Here is a 16,063-nt window from a genome sequence, read left to right on the forward strand (position 1 = left end):
GGCGCCTCCAAAACCTTCATTTCACAACGTGCTCACTCAGCACAATGAGCCCTGGGCCCCAAATGCCCCCCCAGTGCCAGGCAGTGCCTGTCCTTGCTGTCCATCAGTGCCTCGGGACCGCTCTCGGGGGAGGCAGCAGGATGGAAGCGCATCCTTTGCTGGTCCTCACGAGAGACAAGCGTGTCCCGGAGCACGGATTCCACTAAGGATGGCTTGTGGGGTGAGAAGGGAACAGCGCCAGGGTGCCAAGGCTACGAGTGCAGGGAGGGTTGAAACGAAGGGAGAGAGCATTGAGCTTGGTCTTTTCCCCAAAAAAAGACAGGAGAAGGGGAGCAGAGGGTGCTGGACTGTGTCTCCCCACCACAGTTCCAGCTCCCTCCTCTCTCTCTCTCTTTCTCTCTCTCTCTTTCGTCTGCACCCACACACTCACACCATTCTTGTGCTGCTGATTCAAGGGAAAGAGACCTTGATGTTTTCTGCTTGAACTGGTCACCACAAACTGTTTTTCTTGAACAGAGGGGAAAAACACCTCCTGACAACTGTCACAAGTTCTCCCCCATCTCCACTTGTCCCTTCTTCTTTCATGCAACCCCCTGGGCTGTGTCACGCAAGAGGGCATGAGGGACCACTGCAGAGCAGCCCCTCAGGGACACGGAGGCACACAAGGTTACACCTGAACACCAGCCCCACTGCTCAGGAGGCTGAGGAGCCACGTGGGATGAAAGACCTGAGAGCTGTCCCTACAACAGAGCTCTGCTCAGGGCAAGCATAGCACTGGCTCTCTTTTATCCTCCACCTTCACCACACAGCTGAGGAAAGCTAGAGAGCAAGCAAGAATTCCTTCTGCAGTCAAGAGGCAGCCACAATGAGTCACCTCCCTTGCCTCAGCCTCAGAAAAAGCCCAAACCCTTGGTGGATGAGCCACCGAGGGGCTTGGGTGTCTGACACTCATCACAAAGGGCTGATAATCTGAAAGAGTCAGAGCCAGTGGGTAGCTGGAAACTGTGAACCACAACAGTGGGGGTTCTCTGAGACAAAAAGGGGGCCCAGGATGAGGCACGTGGATGGAAATGTATTGCCCTGTGCAAAGGTCAGCAGCTGCATGGGGGCTAGGACGAGCCCCCTCAGCACATGAGCTCGAGTGGGTTTCCCCCAGAGCTGCTGAAGCAGGAGGATTCCTTCCTCACACTCCTTATTTTTAATCTCTGGATGTTCCCCTCTGTCTCCTTGGACCACCTCAGGTGTGTCCTAGACTAGCCCTGGACTCTAGATTGATGAGTCACATGTGTCCTGGTTGGAGCTTAGCATGGAGCATTAGCCTTTCCTCATGCTGCCTGTGAACTGACCAATGAGAAAAAACCAAGAAGTCAGCACATCTGAAAGACTAAAGAAGGGGAAAAAGAATTATAATAATAAGAAAACCAACAAAAGAAAGAACAGCAGTAAAAAGACCAACATGTTCTCAAAAGCCCTGAAAGAATTAGAGAGAATCTGTAAGAGACGGGAAGATCAAACCAAAAAAGGTAAGAGATGAAAGAAAAACATGAAGGGTACTTGCTGGGAAGTGTCTTCTACAGTTTTTCCACTGGCTATATAGAAGCGAAACTTGTAAGAAAAACAACAGCGACCCAAAGAATTTCCACTAAAAGATGCTTAGAGCAGAGTCTCTGGTCCCTCCCTCCTCTGCCCTCACGTGCCTCGGGCTCGTACTGGTTTCTTGGTCGTGACGCATCCTCTTAGTGATATGAGGAAACTCGCTGCCCACCTGCAGTATAAAGGCATTGACGAAATGCTTTGATCAGAGAGCGAGAGAGCGTGAGAGCAAGCACATCCCACTGACCCCTCGGTGCTCACCCACCCATCCCAACAACCTTCTTTGCCCATGCCTCATTTTTGCTGATCTCTTCAAGCTTTGGACCTCCTTAAGGACAGAGCTGAGTGAGCAGCAGCCCCTCTCCTGGATGCCACCATGAGGCCAATGTCCCTGGTGCTGTTCCTCACCTTCACTCTGCTGCCTTTCACTGGTAAGAGGGGCTGAACATGTTGGGGAGGGCAGAGTAGCTCAGTAATCTGAGGCTGTGTGTTACCTGATCCCTAGAAAGGCTGGAAGGGAGGATTTCTGCCCTTCCAACTCCACAGAAGGTGGCCAGATGTCATGCCGTGTTCTAACCCAGCCTGGCAAAGATGGCATCCCCACCCCAGAGTGGGATAATACTGAATCCCGCTCTTTGCTCAACTCTCCATCTTGTTACAGCTGGCCACATCCTACCAGGATTATCAGAGGGGAGAAGCAGGGAGCAGAAAGTGTGGGTCAGAGAGGGGAGTTCAGCCGTGCTGCCCTGCCACTTGAGCCCCAGAAGGACAAGGGAGAGCACAAAGCAGCTGCCTGACAAGATATCTGTGCTGTGGAAGAGGCATGGGGGAAGGTATGCCAGGGCCACCAGAGATACGAGTCCTTCTGGGGGAATGCAGGGGTTTGGAGGCCCTTTGAGCCCCTTTCTCCTTCTCCATATTACCCCCTTTCCCATATTCTCTCCTTCCCCATATTCTTTCCTTCCCCATATTCCTTCCTTCCCCATATTCCCTCCTTCCTGCCCCCTCCCTCGATCTCATGTTTGCCTCTGGCATGATCCTTGTCCCGCTTCCAGCGTGCACCAGGAGCCACACGTGGTGCTGGAAGTTGGCTTCTCGGGCCTGCAGAAGACAGCACAGCTCATGAAGCCCCGGGTGTCCCTCCAGGACTCCACCCTGCGCCACGGCAATTTCTCCCTGCGGATCGCCCCGGTGCGGAGCGAGGACGTTGGGCTCTATGAGGCACAGGTGAAATACAAGACAGAGGTGCACAGCTGCCACGTGGAGCTGGGGGTGATCACAGGTAGGAGAGGATGGAAAACCTGGGGAATGTTGATCCTAGGAGCGGGGAGGTTGTAAAGGTGGGATAGGGTGGGGATGCCGTGTTTGGCAGGGCAGGTGAGAGCACAGGCAGCACCCTCTGGACAGTGCAGCTTCCTGCTGTCTGCCCTCAGCTCTGAAGGGAGAGCTGCCTGAGGGATGAAGTTAGGGCAGAGCAGACACACAGAGCTGCTTTGGTAGCTCCCCTATGACCTTAGCTCACCTCCAACCCCAACCCTTCTTTTGCAGTGACCCTCAGTCCACCCAGTCCTGTGATAGAAAGAGAGCTTCTCTTGATGAGCTGCAACTCCAGCCACAGGGCCAGCCTTGTGGAGACCTGCTGGTTCCACAACAAGCACCCGGGCCCCACCTCCAGGAGGTTCTGCTCCTTGTCTGGGACTCTCTCCATCTTCTACCCAGCTATGAGCGATGCGGGCTCCTGGCGCTGCCAGCTTCGCTACTCTGATGAGGAGGTGATTTCTGCCACGTTCAACCTGCAAATTCTAGGTGAGCTCAGCCTCTGTGTTGATACCCCAGCATCCCTAACCTGATCCCTTTGATGTGACTGAAAAAGCCCACTGGCCCCAGCTTCCCAGCTCCCACCTTGTCCTCACTTCCCAGGTCAGTCACATCCCTGCAGAGCTCTTTCCAGGCACCATCCCACATTGCCTTCTTTCCCTGGCTCAGGTTTTGACGGCCCAACCAGCCCTGTGGTCTATGCAGCAGCGGGCTCTGCAGCCGATCTGCCGTGCAGCCTGAGCTACCTTCCCAGAGCCTTTGGGATGAGCGTGGTGGCAGCCCGCTGGAGCCATCTTGCAGGAGGACATCTGGAAGACAGGGGCACCTCCCAGAACCTGAGCAGCAGAAGCTTTCCCCTGCATCTCCCCGCGGTGGGGCCGGGTGACGCGGGGCAGTACCGCTGCGCTGTCTCGGTGGGGCACAGGACAATCAGCAGGGACGTGACCTTGGCCGTGGTTACAGGTGAGAGGGGGGGTCCCTCGCTGCAGATAAACATCCCCACGTGTCTGTGCGATGAGCAGGGGTAGCTCCTGGTCATGGGTTCCCACGCCGGGGCAGGAAACAAGATCTCTATTCAGGGCATTGCACTGCATTGGACGCTGCTGGAATCAGGGCTTGTCCTGGGTGACTTGATTATTCCTCTTAAGAATGAGAAAGACAAAGAAAATAATGTAGAGGAAGTAATAAAGAAAAGATGCAACAGAAGGAGGATGGACGAGGAAGAGATGTGGACATGCCTGTAGTCTTTCCTGAGGTTCCATTTTCCCTTTGCCACAGTGACTCCGAGCATCCAAGGACCAGTTTCTGAGGGCAGTCGTTTGCTGCTCATCTGCAGCCTCATGCACTCCCAGGGACATGAGCGTTTCCAGTGGACACACCTTGACTCAGCCCCCACCAAGAGCAAGCTGGCTGTGGCTACTCCCCGTGGCTTGGAGGGCCACAGCTCCCAGATGGGACCTCTCTTGGAAATACCCCAGGTGTCACAAAAGGACACGGGCACCTGGGAATGCAGTGTGTATGGCCCAGAAGGCAGGCTGGGAGCAGTGGAGTATGACCTGCAGATCACAGGTACTGTCCCCCATGGTTCTGCAAACAACCTCTTCTTCTCCTCACCCTACGTAGCTCTCTGGTGCCCTTTCCTCTCTCAACCTCATCCTGTCCTTCTCCCCTTGGACCACTTGGATCCCATCTTCTTAGCTCACACCAGTTCCTCATGCTGCTCCTTCCAGTTCCCCGCCTACCTCTTTCCTATTTTGCCTGTTGCTGTGCAGTCCCACCCTTTCCTCGGTGCAAAATCAACCATCCCCTCCTTCCTAACTGTGGTTCCCCCTCGCAGGTGCCCAGGTCTCCAGCGCTCCCTCTATCTTAAGTGGGCAGGTTACTTTTGGGCTCATACTCACCCTCTCCTTCCTGCTTGCCGTTTGTGTTGTGGCTCTGGCCCTACAAAAAAGGGTAAGTGTCCATCACCCCATTTCTGTTATTTCCCCTGTACATCCACACTCCTTGACCTTCCCCAGATTACTCTAGAGAGGTCCTGGGGACACAGTGGCCAGAGGAGGTGTGGGGCTGGAGCAATGTGCTGACGGTGTCATGGACACACAGGGAAAGCTGTGGCACTGGCACAACCACAGTTGTACCCAGGGCATTGGCAGGTCTGGCTAACCACGGCATTCCTCAGGGGCAGGCCAGACACCTCAGAGAAGGAAGAAAACCTCCTAAGGCACAATCACAGCTTTGAAAAGCTTCATGTTTATTCCCCCAGAGATCAAGCCATGCTGTAGTAGAGGAGGGCTAGTTGCCAGGCTTTTGTAGAAGTCCTCTCTCTCATTCCTTAGCTGGATGTTTCCATGTAACCATCTCCTGTTCTGTATCAATGCCTGCTGGTGCCCAGACATGGACATTGATGCACAGCTGCTCCTTTCTGGCTCAGCCCTCACACCTCAGCTCTCAGCTTCTGGCAACTTACAGCCCTTCATTTGCTCAGCTTATTCCAGTATCTTGTCCTCTGAAAACTCTGCCTTGTACCTTTACCTTTATTATCCTGCAAGACCAGACCAGGACTAATCCTTCCCCAGCACGTCACTGGAAAAAACTGCAAACAAGTCAGACTGTTTCTCTGAAGTTTTCCTATTATTGCTCTGCAAATTAATAAGGTGGCAAAATCATCCTTCAGAGTTTCCTTTTGCAGACAAGAGACACCTTTTGGGAGTAGCTGTGATGCAGCTGCCTCCTACTTAGCCTCATGGAGAGGGCCCACGATGACAATTCTAGTGGGGCAGGGGCTGGGCCATCAGAGCGAGATAAGTTTGGAAGAGCTTACCCTGGTGAAAGAGCTGGGAGCCTTGAAACTGCCTCGAGCTGAAGACGAGGGATGTGACAAAACTGATGAAAAGTCTTAGCAAGTCCCAGTGGCTGGAGACTGAAGGCAGGCAGCATCACAAAAGAAGCAAGGTGGAAATTTTTAAGAAACCACTGTGGGTAGTGCAAGAGCAGCTCGTGACAGGTTCTTCGTCATCCATCCTCAATCAGCACTGATGGTAAAGGATAATATGAGGCAGAAATCTACGCTTTCTGTGAGACTCTCTAAAGTGTGCAAGTCCAGGCCAAGGTGATCAGAACCAACCTTTCTGGCCCAAAGCCTTGCACTGGAACCCCTTGACAGTGCACCTGTAAAGCCGCAGCTAGCAGGACATGGGTGTCCAGCTGTTTGCTTGAGCAGCTCTCATCCCACCAGGGTATTCACCACCCCAAAGCACTGGCATGTCCCCCAGGCCCTGCTGTGCCCAGCAAGCCAGGCTCCCGTGTGGCAGCACGGCTCCTCTGTCCATGGGTGTTCCTCGAGCGGCTCGGGCTGGCCCTGCTTTAGCAGGACTGGATCATCTCCAAAGGTCCTGCTGGCCCCAGCCACGCTCTGGCTCTGTGATTCACAGCCTTCCCTGCACAGCCTCCGCAGAGTGCAGACGAGGAGGTGCCTGGAGCAGAGATACCAGCTCTTCTCTGGTTCTCTCTCTCTCTCTGCTGGCATCCTCTGAGACTGCATTTGCTGCTCCTGAGCTGGTTGGGAACGGGATGCTCCCCGCGGTGTATCATGCACACCCGATGGGAATTGCCCACACATTAGGAATTCCCATTCCAATCCCCTGATCCTGTCAATGTCTGATCGGTACTGTTGCATTTCATTGATCCTGTCACTTAGGTTAGAGCTGCCTTCTCCTAAAATATCTGTGTCTTGCATGATATTCTCATCCTCTTTCTTCCAAATGAGGCTCCTCAACTTTATCAGCTGCCTAACTCATTAGCACTTTCACACTCTCTGTGCCAATAATGACTGGTCTTTGAAGACTTGTGCTTTTCATTTCCCTTCAGCCTGGCAGAAACCTGTCAGCAAACCCCAGTGCCTTCCTCTTAGCTGAGATCACACCTACCATGCCATTCTCTAACTAATCTCATTCTTCTTGCTGTACTGTCTCTGTGTAACCCCATGCTGCTATCAGGAGCCCTGAGATCTACCTCTTTTTCACTGTCTAGAAAGTCAGTTGTGTGGTTCTGTCTTTAATTTGTTCTTATCTCATTTTGCACAAGCCTTCATGCCTTTATTACCTCTCCAAAAAGGTGTTGTACAATCTGACACACCATCAAACCTGACAGTGGCCTGACCATTGCCCAGCTCAGTGACTGCTCTCCCTTAGGCATGTCCTGTCTTTGTTATTCCTTATGCCCATCACACCACAGAGGATCATGCTGAGCCAGCCTTCCCCAGAGGAAATTGCATGTCTCAGAGAGTGTCTTCTTCCCTGGCTCTGGGAGGAGATGGCAACCTTCTGGTAGCAAGCAGTAGGACTGCCTTCCACGGCCAGACTCGTGCAGCTCAGTCTCCCTGCTGTGTCTGATGTAGCCTCTTGCTTCCCTTTCAGGCACGGGCTCCTGCCTTCCCAGCCCTGGAAGGGATGTTTGCAGCCAATGTGCCATGGAGCTCCATGGAGGAAAAGCAGAAAGGGAAGATCCAGCAAACGGAGTGCTGATGGAAGCAGGGGCGTCGGGGCTAGTCTGCATGGCAGGGTGAAACTCTGTGTGCACACAGAGAGAGATGGGCACCGTGCAGACCCCTCAGGAGGGGCTAGGGATGGCATGAGCAAGGCAGAGCACCTTGGGAGCTCCGTACCTGCAGAGGGGCTGGAAGCTGCAGCGAGGGCCAGGCAGACTCAGCACTGCAGTCAGGCGGCCAGCAGCAGAGATGCTTTGGAGCTATTGGGAGTATTTGAGCCAGTAGCTACTGCCTGCTTCAGTGCCACATCTCTGTCCCACTCCTTGCCCCTCCTTCATGGCCTCTCTCTCAGGCTTTCTGAGGTGGAACACTTGGATGCAGGACATGGCTGGAATCCATCTCCCCTGCAGTCTGACAATGTTTTTTTTCCCCCATGCTCACTCTCTTCTCTTCCCTCTCCCTGCACTGCCCTGCTCACTGCTCTGTTGCATATTTTGAGCGTTTTAACTTATTAGAAATTCATTTTAGAATTAAAATAAATTCATGTGATGAAAAAGCCCACTGACCCCTGTGTGTGCTATTTGACAGAGCCGGGTGTACCTCTGCCTGTGTGAAGCCATTTCTAAGGCTTTTGCTGCCTTCTCTTTCTCTTTCAGTTCTGTTTTACTGAAGTTGCCTGTTCATTTCTGACATTTTCACAGTGGGGAAGGGGAAATTAAATGCCACTAGAGAAGGAAGGATCACAGGTTCAGTCTCTCCTTTTTGCTGCATTTCAGAGCCTCTTTTTCTTTTTTTTCTCCCATCTGATTGTCCTTGTTCATTCATTCATTTATTCCTTTAGTCCTCACATTTTCCTGAAAGATCTGCAAGTGGTATGATGGCTCTTTGTCACTCTCTTCCTGCTAAGGATGTACTTAGCAATGTAAGCGTGAGCCTGCCAGGCCCTACCTCTCAAGACCTTCAGCGTGTTTAGGTTTCATGCAGTCAGAGAACGCTCTTCACGTCCCCTCTGAGCAGCCGTGGAGGACTGTGGTGCTGCTCTTGAGCAGCCACTGAATGCAGCCCCAGAAGAAACACTTAGTCGTGACAGTCACATGTGTGACTCTCCCATATTTGTCCCCACGCTGAGCCTGCTCCCTGTTCAGGATGGAAGATTCTCTTGACTTGAGAGAAGGTCACCACAGCCAGGCCAGCTCTTCATTGCTTCAGCAGGCACATGAACAGACATTCTTACTGTGTGGCTCTCACCTTCCCTCCCCAAAAGGTTCAGGCACTCAGGTAGTGAATGCACTTGGGTGTCCTTAGACTACAGGTAGCGCAGCAACACCCAAAAAATCACAGCTAGCCCACTCCAGGGAGCATGTCTGGACTCCTCAGCTCTTCAGCTACTCACCTATCCATGTATTTTACTGAAAATGACACCCCTTTCTCCACTGAATGCTAGAGAAGTGCAGCAGAGCTGCGAGGTAGACTTGTCTGCTTCGACCATCCCATGCAATTTCAGGCAGACCCTGGAGCAGAACCAACATGAGGCAAGACAGTCCAGCATGGTACCAGGATCTTCCTTGGCAAAGGATAATGCTGCCATTTTTTTCAAGTGAGAGTGGTCTGTCTAGCTCAATCACCTCTCTCTGCCAGATGCTCTGGAGGTAGAGAACAGGTTGGTTAACCCCTGTGGGGCTGAGGGGCAATCCAGTATCCATCAGGATCACACAATAGCCTCTCAGTGCCTGACAGCGGTTTGCTCTGTCTTCTCACACACAATGGGATGCTCTCTCCTTCTGTGGGTAACACTTTCAGCACTGCCTGTTACTCTCATTGCTCAGATGTGTGCCTGGCCTGTCTTTAAACCTCCCTGTTTCCTTGTACTCTCTGACTTCCTCCAGCAATCCGTCCTCGGATCTGCTTATTCACTGTGTGAAAATGGTTCCTCTCTCAGTTTGAAGTGAAAAGCTTTCCACTTTCACCATTTTCTTTTCTCTCATCACAAAGGCTGGGAAAAGAGGGACTCCCAAATCTACCGTGCCTTGGATGGCCATTATTTGACCACATTTTATCACATCCCCTTTTTGTTATTTCCCCATCCCCTCCTGACTCACTGCCTTTCAGGTACAAATCCCAGATTTTGGGACATTCTCTCTGGCCCATCTCTGTGCACAGTCAGCTCTGCTCGGGCCCTTTGCTCTGGAAGAGGAGGCAGCAGCCCAGCAGGGGAGCAGTGCTGGTTTACATGGAGACACAGAGCCTTCTCTGCATCACTTCCATCCAGCCCTTCAGTGTTTTGTCTGCCTCTCTGAAAGAAGTTCAACAACACTGAGCTTGCACCCAGCTGTTCACTGTGCCTGTCATAACAGGCAGATGCCTGACATGGTGCAGTTACAGTGAGCAAAAGCCTGGAAGTGTTTATGCAGTTTAGATTTTCCTTCCTAGAAACTACTCCTATATATAGGAAAATATTTCCAAATCAAGGTGGCACAAGGCAAGTTGGTGGAGTTGAGTCTGTACAATAAAGCAAACAAATCTGGAAAGCTGTTTCAAGTGGAGTCAATAAATAGAAACAGGAAATAAAGCAAATGACAAATGAAGGAAAGAGACCAATGCTTTTTGGTAAGGATACAGCTACAGGTGCAAAATTCAGATAAATATTTTCAACATATCAGAATGAGGTGGTTTGACCTGGCTGGGTCCATCACTCCTTTCTCTCATTGGATGGGAGACAGAAAATATAACAAGAGGCTCATTGGTCCAGATGAGGACAGGGAGAGATTTCTCACTGATTATCATCACATCTAAACAGACTCGCCGTGGGGAAATTATTTGAATTTATTACCAATCAAATCATATTAAATTAAAGCAGGATATTGAGAAAACAGACTCAAATCTTAAAAGGCCTCAAATCCTAAAAACCTCCATCCCACCACTCAATTCTTCCAAGGCTTAACTTGCTCCTAATTTTCTCTACCTTCTTCCCCACAGCAGAACAGGAGGACAGAGAATGGGTGTTGCTGTCAGTACATCAGGTGTTATCTCTGCCACTCCTTCCTGGAGAGGAGTGGACTTCCCAGGGGTCACAGACTCCACCTGCTCTGGGGTCTTCCATGGGCTGCAGGTGGATCTCTGCTCCCCCGTGGATCTCCATGGGCTGCAGGAGGGTGTCCTGCCCCACCATGGTCTGCACCACGGGGCTGCAGGGGAATCTGTTAGACTCAAATCTTAAAAGGCCTGAAATCCTAAAAGACCTCCATCCCACCACTCCATTCTTCCAAGGCTTAACTTGCTCCTAATTTTCTCTACCTTCTTCCCCACAGCAGAACAGGAGGACAGAGAATGGGTGTTGCTGTCAGTACATCAGGTGTTATCTCTGCCACTCCTTCCTGGAGAGGAGTGGACTTCCCAGGGGTCACAGACTCCACCTGCTCTGGGGTCTTCCATGGGCTGCAGGTGGATCTCTGCTCCCCCGTGGATCTCCATGGGCTGCAGGAGGGTGTCCTGCCCCACCATGGTCTGCACCACGGGGCTGCAGGGGAATCTGTGCTCGGGCACCTGGAGCGCCTCCTGCCCTTCCTTCTGCGCTGACCTTGGTGTCTGCAGGGCTGATTCTCTCACGTATTCTCACTCCTCTCTCTGGATGCAGTTGTTCATGTTCTTTTCATCCCACTCAACCGTGTTGTCCCAGAGGCTCTACCACCACCACTGGTGGCTCAGCCTTGGCCATCAGTGTCTTGGAGGCAGCTGGCATTGGCTGTATGGGACATGGGGGAAGCTTCTGGCAGCTTCTCACAGAAGTCAGCTCTGTAGCTCCCCAGCTATCTAGACCTTGACACGAAAACTCATTGCACAGTGGATGGAAACTTTAAAAAACCAAGGAAATCCCTTTTAGCAGAGAGGAGGGCTTAAGGAATGCAAAGTAAATGTTATGCATGCAAATTCCTTTGCATAGGACTCTTCCAAAAGGAATAGGAAGACAACATTTAATCCCAAACTAATCTTTTTTTTTCTGCAAGAAAGATCAGCATCATTAGAAAAAGTCATAACTAGGTCCAGATGTTCTGCAACCCAGACTTCCGAGGGATTTACAGTGAGAGGCTAAATTCTAGCAAATAGCATAATCTGACAAAAGAGCAACGAGAAAAATACATCTATTGTGGTATTTGTGCATTCTGCACAGCCTTTTAAAAACAATAAAACGTTAAAACCAGATCTCAAATTATGTAGGCTACTAAGGCACACTGAGTTTTATATTTGCTAGGCAAATTTATGGGAACAATATCAAATCCAATCTTGCAAAAAAAAAATAAAAATCCCATTACTTTGTACTCTGCTTCTATTGCTTCAACACTTGATGAATAAACCCAAAACATGTAGGGTTTTACTTTTGCCTTCTAAAGGCAAAACCATCACACCGAGCTCCTTGTGGGAATGCTGTTGTTGTGGGTAGTGCATCTTGTGCCTCCCACTGAGTTCCAAAGCATCTGGGACAGTCTTTTCATACTTGTGGATCCCATCAGGCTCAGGAGTTTCTCTCCTAGGTTTCCGTCCCGCTGGCCTGCCAGTGCCATGCCACTCCCTGCAGGAGCTGTGGTACGACGTGCTGTGAAAAGGGTGTCAGTGCCACCTGCACGGATGGGTCTCAGAGGGTGCCGTGGCAGGAGGACAGAGGACAGACACCCCTGGAGCCCAGAAACACAGGAAGTCACACACAAGGGCAGATTTTGCAAGGATTTGGTAATTCCCATTCTTACTAAGGTTCCTCTTCTTTTACAGGCAGTGTGTGGCTTCTTTCTTGTCACCAGGTCAGCATTCCCCACTTTTACACGTAAAATGACAGGTTTTGGACCAAGGAGGTCCAGCAAACTCGCTAACAAGCTTTGGGGGCTGTCAGGAGCTCAGTTTGGACCCTCTGCTCAGGCTCTCCCCAGCCCTTTAAAATCCTAAATTAGCTGTTAGGAAGAAATTCTTCACTTGTAAGGATGCTGAGGCACTGGCACGTTTCCCAGAGAAGGCGTGGATGCCCCATCCCTGGCCGTGTCCAAGGCCAGGCTGGATCCCGCTCTGTTGGAAGGTGTTGCTGCCCACGGCAGGACGTCGGAGTGGATGATCTTTGAGATTCCTTCCAGCACAAACCTCTCTGTGACTCCGTGAGCTCCGCGGTCCCTCCCGGCTCCGTGTCCCGAGCCGATGCCGCCACCTAGTGCACTGTGCGGCGGGATCTGCGCTGCTCAAACGCCTCCAGCTCCGCACCAAACCCACCGCTGCCGCCAGCTTCTCCCCTTGCCTTTGCCGAGGCCACTAATAATGAGATATTAAGCAATATGCATCCTATACAGGTCCCTAAAATCTCCTCCAGCCACCTCCCTCCTGCCTGTTGCATTTCTCACGTGCCCTTAACATGGGCTTGGTCTTGGTTAGGCTTGCTTTAGCCCCTGTCACTTTTGGTGACACACTTCTGCAGGTAGTGATTCCTGATTCCTGTGTCCAGTGCCCTCCAAGCAGCCTCTCATTTCCCAGCACGCCTGGCTAGTCCTGCTCCATCAGCCTCCACCCCTCTTGACTAAATGCAGGGGACCCCTTGCTCATGAAGAACCTCTCTGGAGGGTTCCTGATTTTCCACTGTGATCAGCAAATGATCCTTTATGATATCTGCTTAGAGAGCCCTTTCTTCCCAGTTCAGGCTTCCAAGTTCCTGCAGAGAGGGATCTCTCCCCAGTTTTCCCCATTTCTGAGGAACACAGCTGCCAGCTTGTTGTTTCTATCTCCCACATCAGGCATCAGAAATGCCCCTCGAGAGGCTCACCAGGTGTCAGCGGTTCTGTTGCAGAGAGAACGCTCCTGGCCTTTGAAGCTGCTGATAGTCAGGTGCCTGAAGATCTGTTTTTTATGCTGCATCAAACACTTGTCCTTCTTTCTCTCCAATACCGCTTGGCAATCTCTAATTTTCCAACACATCTGGGTATCTTTCATCTTTCAGTCTACAGAGGCACACTGAGAGCCCCCACTGATGTGCAGGGAACTTGGTTTTAAGGAGATGATCTCTGGAGGCATCTTGGCTTTCCAGTGAAGCCATTTAAAAGGTCTTTCTCAACATCTGATTTCTGAAGCCCTTCTCTCCCTTTATCTCTCATTCCTGGAGACACTCAGTGTCCCTGCAGACTGTGACCATCACCCAGCACAGCCTGGAAGCTTCTTCTCTCTGCTGAGAGGATCTGTTTCTCTCCAAAATATTGCTGGTGATGGGATTAGAGCAGAGAGAGACAGTGCAGAGTGTCTCTGCAGGGGATAAAGCAGGGAAACATGACAGCCACTGATGTGTGGGGGGAGAGCTGTGTGCAGTGCTCAGGCTGTTCTCGCTGTGCCGTGGGGTCACTGTGTGATGCTGGATGAGCCCCCTTTCCCCAGGGGTGCAGTACAGCAACTGCCCCAGCGAGGTGACAACCAGACTTGCCAAGAACCTAAAAACCACTTAAATATTTATGAGGAATATTACATTCAGAAGAGAGACTGACTGGCTAATATTATTCATCCCTTCTGGATTCTGATGTTTAATTAATGCTTGCAAAGTGCTTTGAGATGCTTGGATGAAAGAGATACAAACACGTCACTGCACGCTGTGACCCTTGGTTCCAGAGGCACCTGTTCCCCACACTGCAGCAGCTCCAAGGGATGGATCCCACCCTAGAGTGACAGTGGATCCAGAACAGGCATTGTCACAACGTGACAAGCCTGCGGCTTTGTCACCTCAGACCCACAGCCCTGCCTCTCCTTGCAACTCTGCAGCAAGTTCAAGTGCATTTTGCAAGCTTTACCCCTTCAGGGAATGCTATTTCTGGTAGATATTTGCAGTGACATAAACCAACTGTTTAAAAACAAGCCAATGTTTCTGCATTACAGCTTGCTGGGGAGACAAAACGCGAGCCAGAATCTGTACAAACTGAAGCATCAGCTCAATGCCTCAGATCCCCAAGCACTGAGATGCCAAAGCCTTACAATCCCAAACTGAGTTTTCTTAATGCTGTTTTTTTTCCCCCGGACATCCCCTCTCTGGCAGCTGGGGACCAGAAAGGATATTTCTATTTGACACATGTGAGAGAGTTTTGAAGATGCTGATGGGGTACGTCAGGTTCTTGCCAGAGAGCTGTATCTCAGAAAAGGGCTTTCCCAAGCTTTGGACACTGGCAGAGTGCCCATCCCATCCCATCCCATCCCATCCCATCCCATCCCATCCCATCCCATCCCATCATTTGTATCCCACACTGGGAAGCTCCTGTCTCATGCAGGTGGCCTCCTCTCTGAAACAGGACCTCCTCTTTCTCCAAAGTCACAATGAATGGAGCAGCTCTTGCGCTGGAGGCCTGATCACTGCTGTTCCTGTCACAGCAGTGGCACGTTGTGAGCCTTGCTGCTGTGGCTGTCTGTCCCTGCTCCCCCCAAAGCCTGGTTGCACCTCTTACCCCCATCCTCAAAGGGGCAAGTCACTGCCAAAAGAAGAGTGGGTGGCACAGAGATGAAATCTCAGCCAAGTCTGGGGCTCAGTGGGTTTCCGCCACCTTGGGCTGAGGCTGGGATTCAGAGAGAGAGAGAGAGACCAAATGTGGGTGGGAAACCACAAGAGCCCCCTCCTCCACCCTACAGAGAAGGGAAACAGCTGAGATTCAGCAGTGGTGCAGGTTATGAAGAGTAACCTTACACTGGGTTTACAGGGCAGGCTTTGGAGGGGCTGCATCGGCGGCTCCAGCGAGACGTGAGAAGGAGCTGGCCCCGTGTCAGTCACAGCCACCTCCAGACAGCCCCAGAGCAGACCCACTGCAGACCAAGGCTGACCTCATCCGTGATGCTGGTCGCACCCTTGTGACAGTGTGTTTAACAAAGGGTGAAAAGCTGTGCACAGCAGCTGTGGGAGACAGGAAGGACAATACGTGGGAGAAAGAGCCCTGCAGACACCAAGAGCAGGGGAGGAGGAGGGGCAAGAGGTGCTCCTTCAGGTGTCAGAGCCGAGATCCCCCTGCAGCCCATGGAGAGTCTGCACTGCAGTAGCTTTTCTGGCAGGAGCTGTGGCCTATGGAGGACCCTCACTGGGTTCCTGGATGAGGTTATCCAGCACCCTGCCCAATCACACCTTGAAAGCCTCCAGCAATGGCAACTCTGTCACATCCCTGGCGAGGTTGTTCTGGTCACTGATTGTTTTCACTGTAAAAAAAATGTTTTTCTAATGTCAAGATGTACATGAAGAGCTGCAGTCCATGGGAGGAATCCACACCAGAGCATTTCTTGAAGGACCCCACAGTGCGGCAGAGGAACAGCATAAGCAAGAAGAAGCAGCAGAGATGAAGTGCTGTGAACTGACCACGACTCCCGTGACCTGCCCCTGTGACACTTTGGGGGAGGAAGGAGGGATAGAAGAGTCAGGTGTGAAGCTCAGCCTGAGGAGAAAAGAGAGGTGGGAGAAGCTTTTTAAAGTTGTTGAGTTTTTAAAATTGTATCACTATGTTATCTATTTATTTGTTTTTAATTGGCCATAAATTAAATCAAGTTAAGTCAGTTTTGCCCATGACGGTAGCTGGGGGGAGATCTCCTTGTCCTTATCCTGACCTGAGAGGGTTTTTCACATCTTCTCCCTCTGCCCTGCTGAGGAAGGGGAATGAGAGAGCAGCTGGCTGGGTGGATTTTGGG

The 16,063-nt window shown here is 51.5% G+C and overlaps 1 protein-coding gene across 1 annotated transcript; it reads left to right on the forward strand.

Moving 5' to 3' along the window:
• Positions 1-1,820: 1,820 nt before the first annotated feature.
• LAG3 (lymphocyte activating 3) lies at positions 1,821-7,898 on the forward strand. Its single transcript, XM_039718006.1, has 8 exons — positions 1,821-2,024; positions 2,255-2,426; positions 2,649-2,875; positions 3,142-3,399; positions 3,580-3,873; positions 4,189-4,479; positions 4,748-4,863; positions 7,326-7,898. Exons 1-8 carry the CDS (start codon positions 1,970-1,972, stop codon positions 7,431-7,433), a joined length of 1,521 nt encoding a protein of 506 aa, XP_039573940.1. The 5' UTR covers positions 1,821-1,969; the 3' UTR covers positions 7,434-7,898.
• The last annotated feature ends 8,165 nt before the right edge of the window (positions 7,899-16,063 follow it).

This window comes from Passer montanus, unplaced genomic scaffold, assembly GCF_014805655.1.
Source record: "Passer montanus isolate IOZ18808 unplaced genomic scaffold, ASM1480565v1 scaffold39, whole genome shotgun sequence".
NCBI classification, from domain to species: Eukaryota; Metazoa; Chordata; class Aves; order Passeriformes; family Passeridae; genus Passer; species Passer montanus.

Coding starts and splice junctions, on each gene's coding strand:
- LAG3 (XM_039718006.1), top strand. CDS start 1,970: ATGAGGCCAATGTCCCTGGTGCTGTTCCTCACCTTCACTCTGCTGCCT. Junction 2,427..2,648: donor TGGAAGAGGCATGGGGGAAG/GTATGCCAGGGC, acceptor TCCCGCTTCCAG/CGTGCACCAGGAGCCACACG. Junction 4,864..7,325: donor CTCTGGCCCTACAAAAAAGG/GTAAGTGTCCAT, acceptor CTTCCCTTTCAG/GCACGGGCTCCTGCCTTCCC.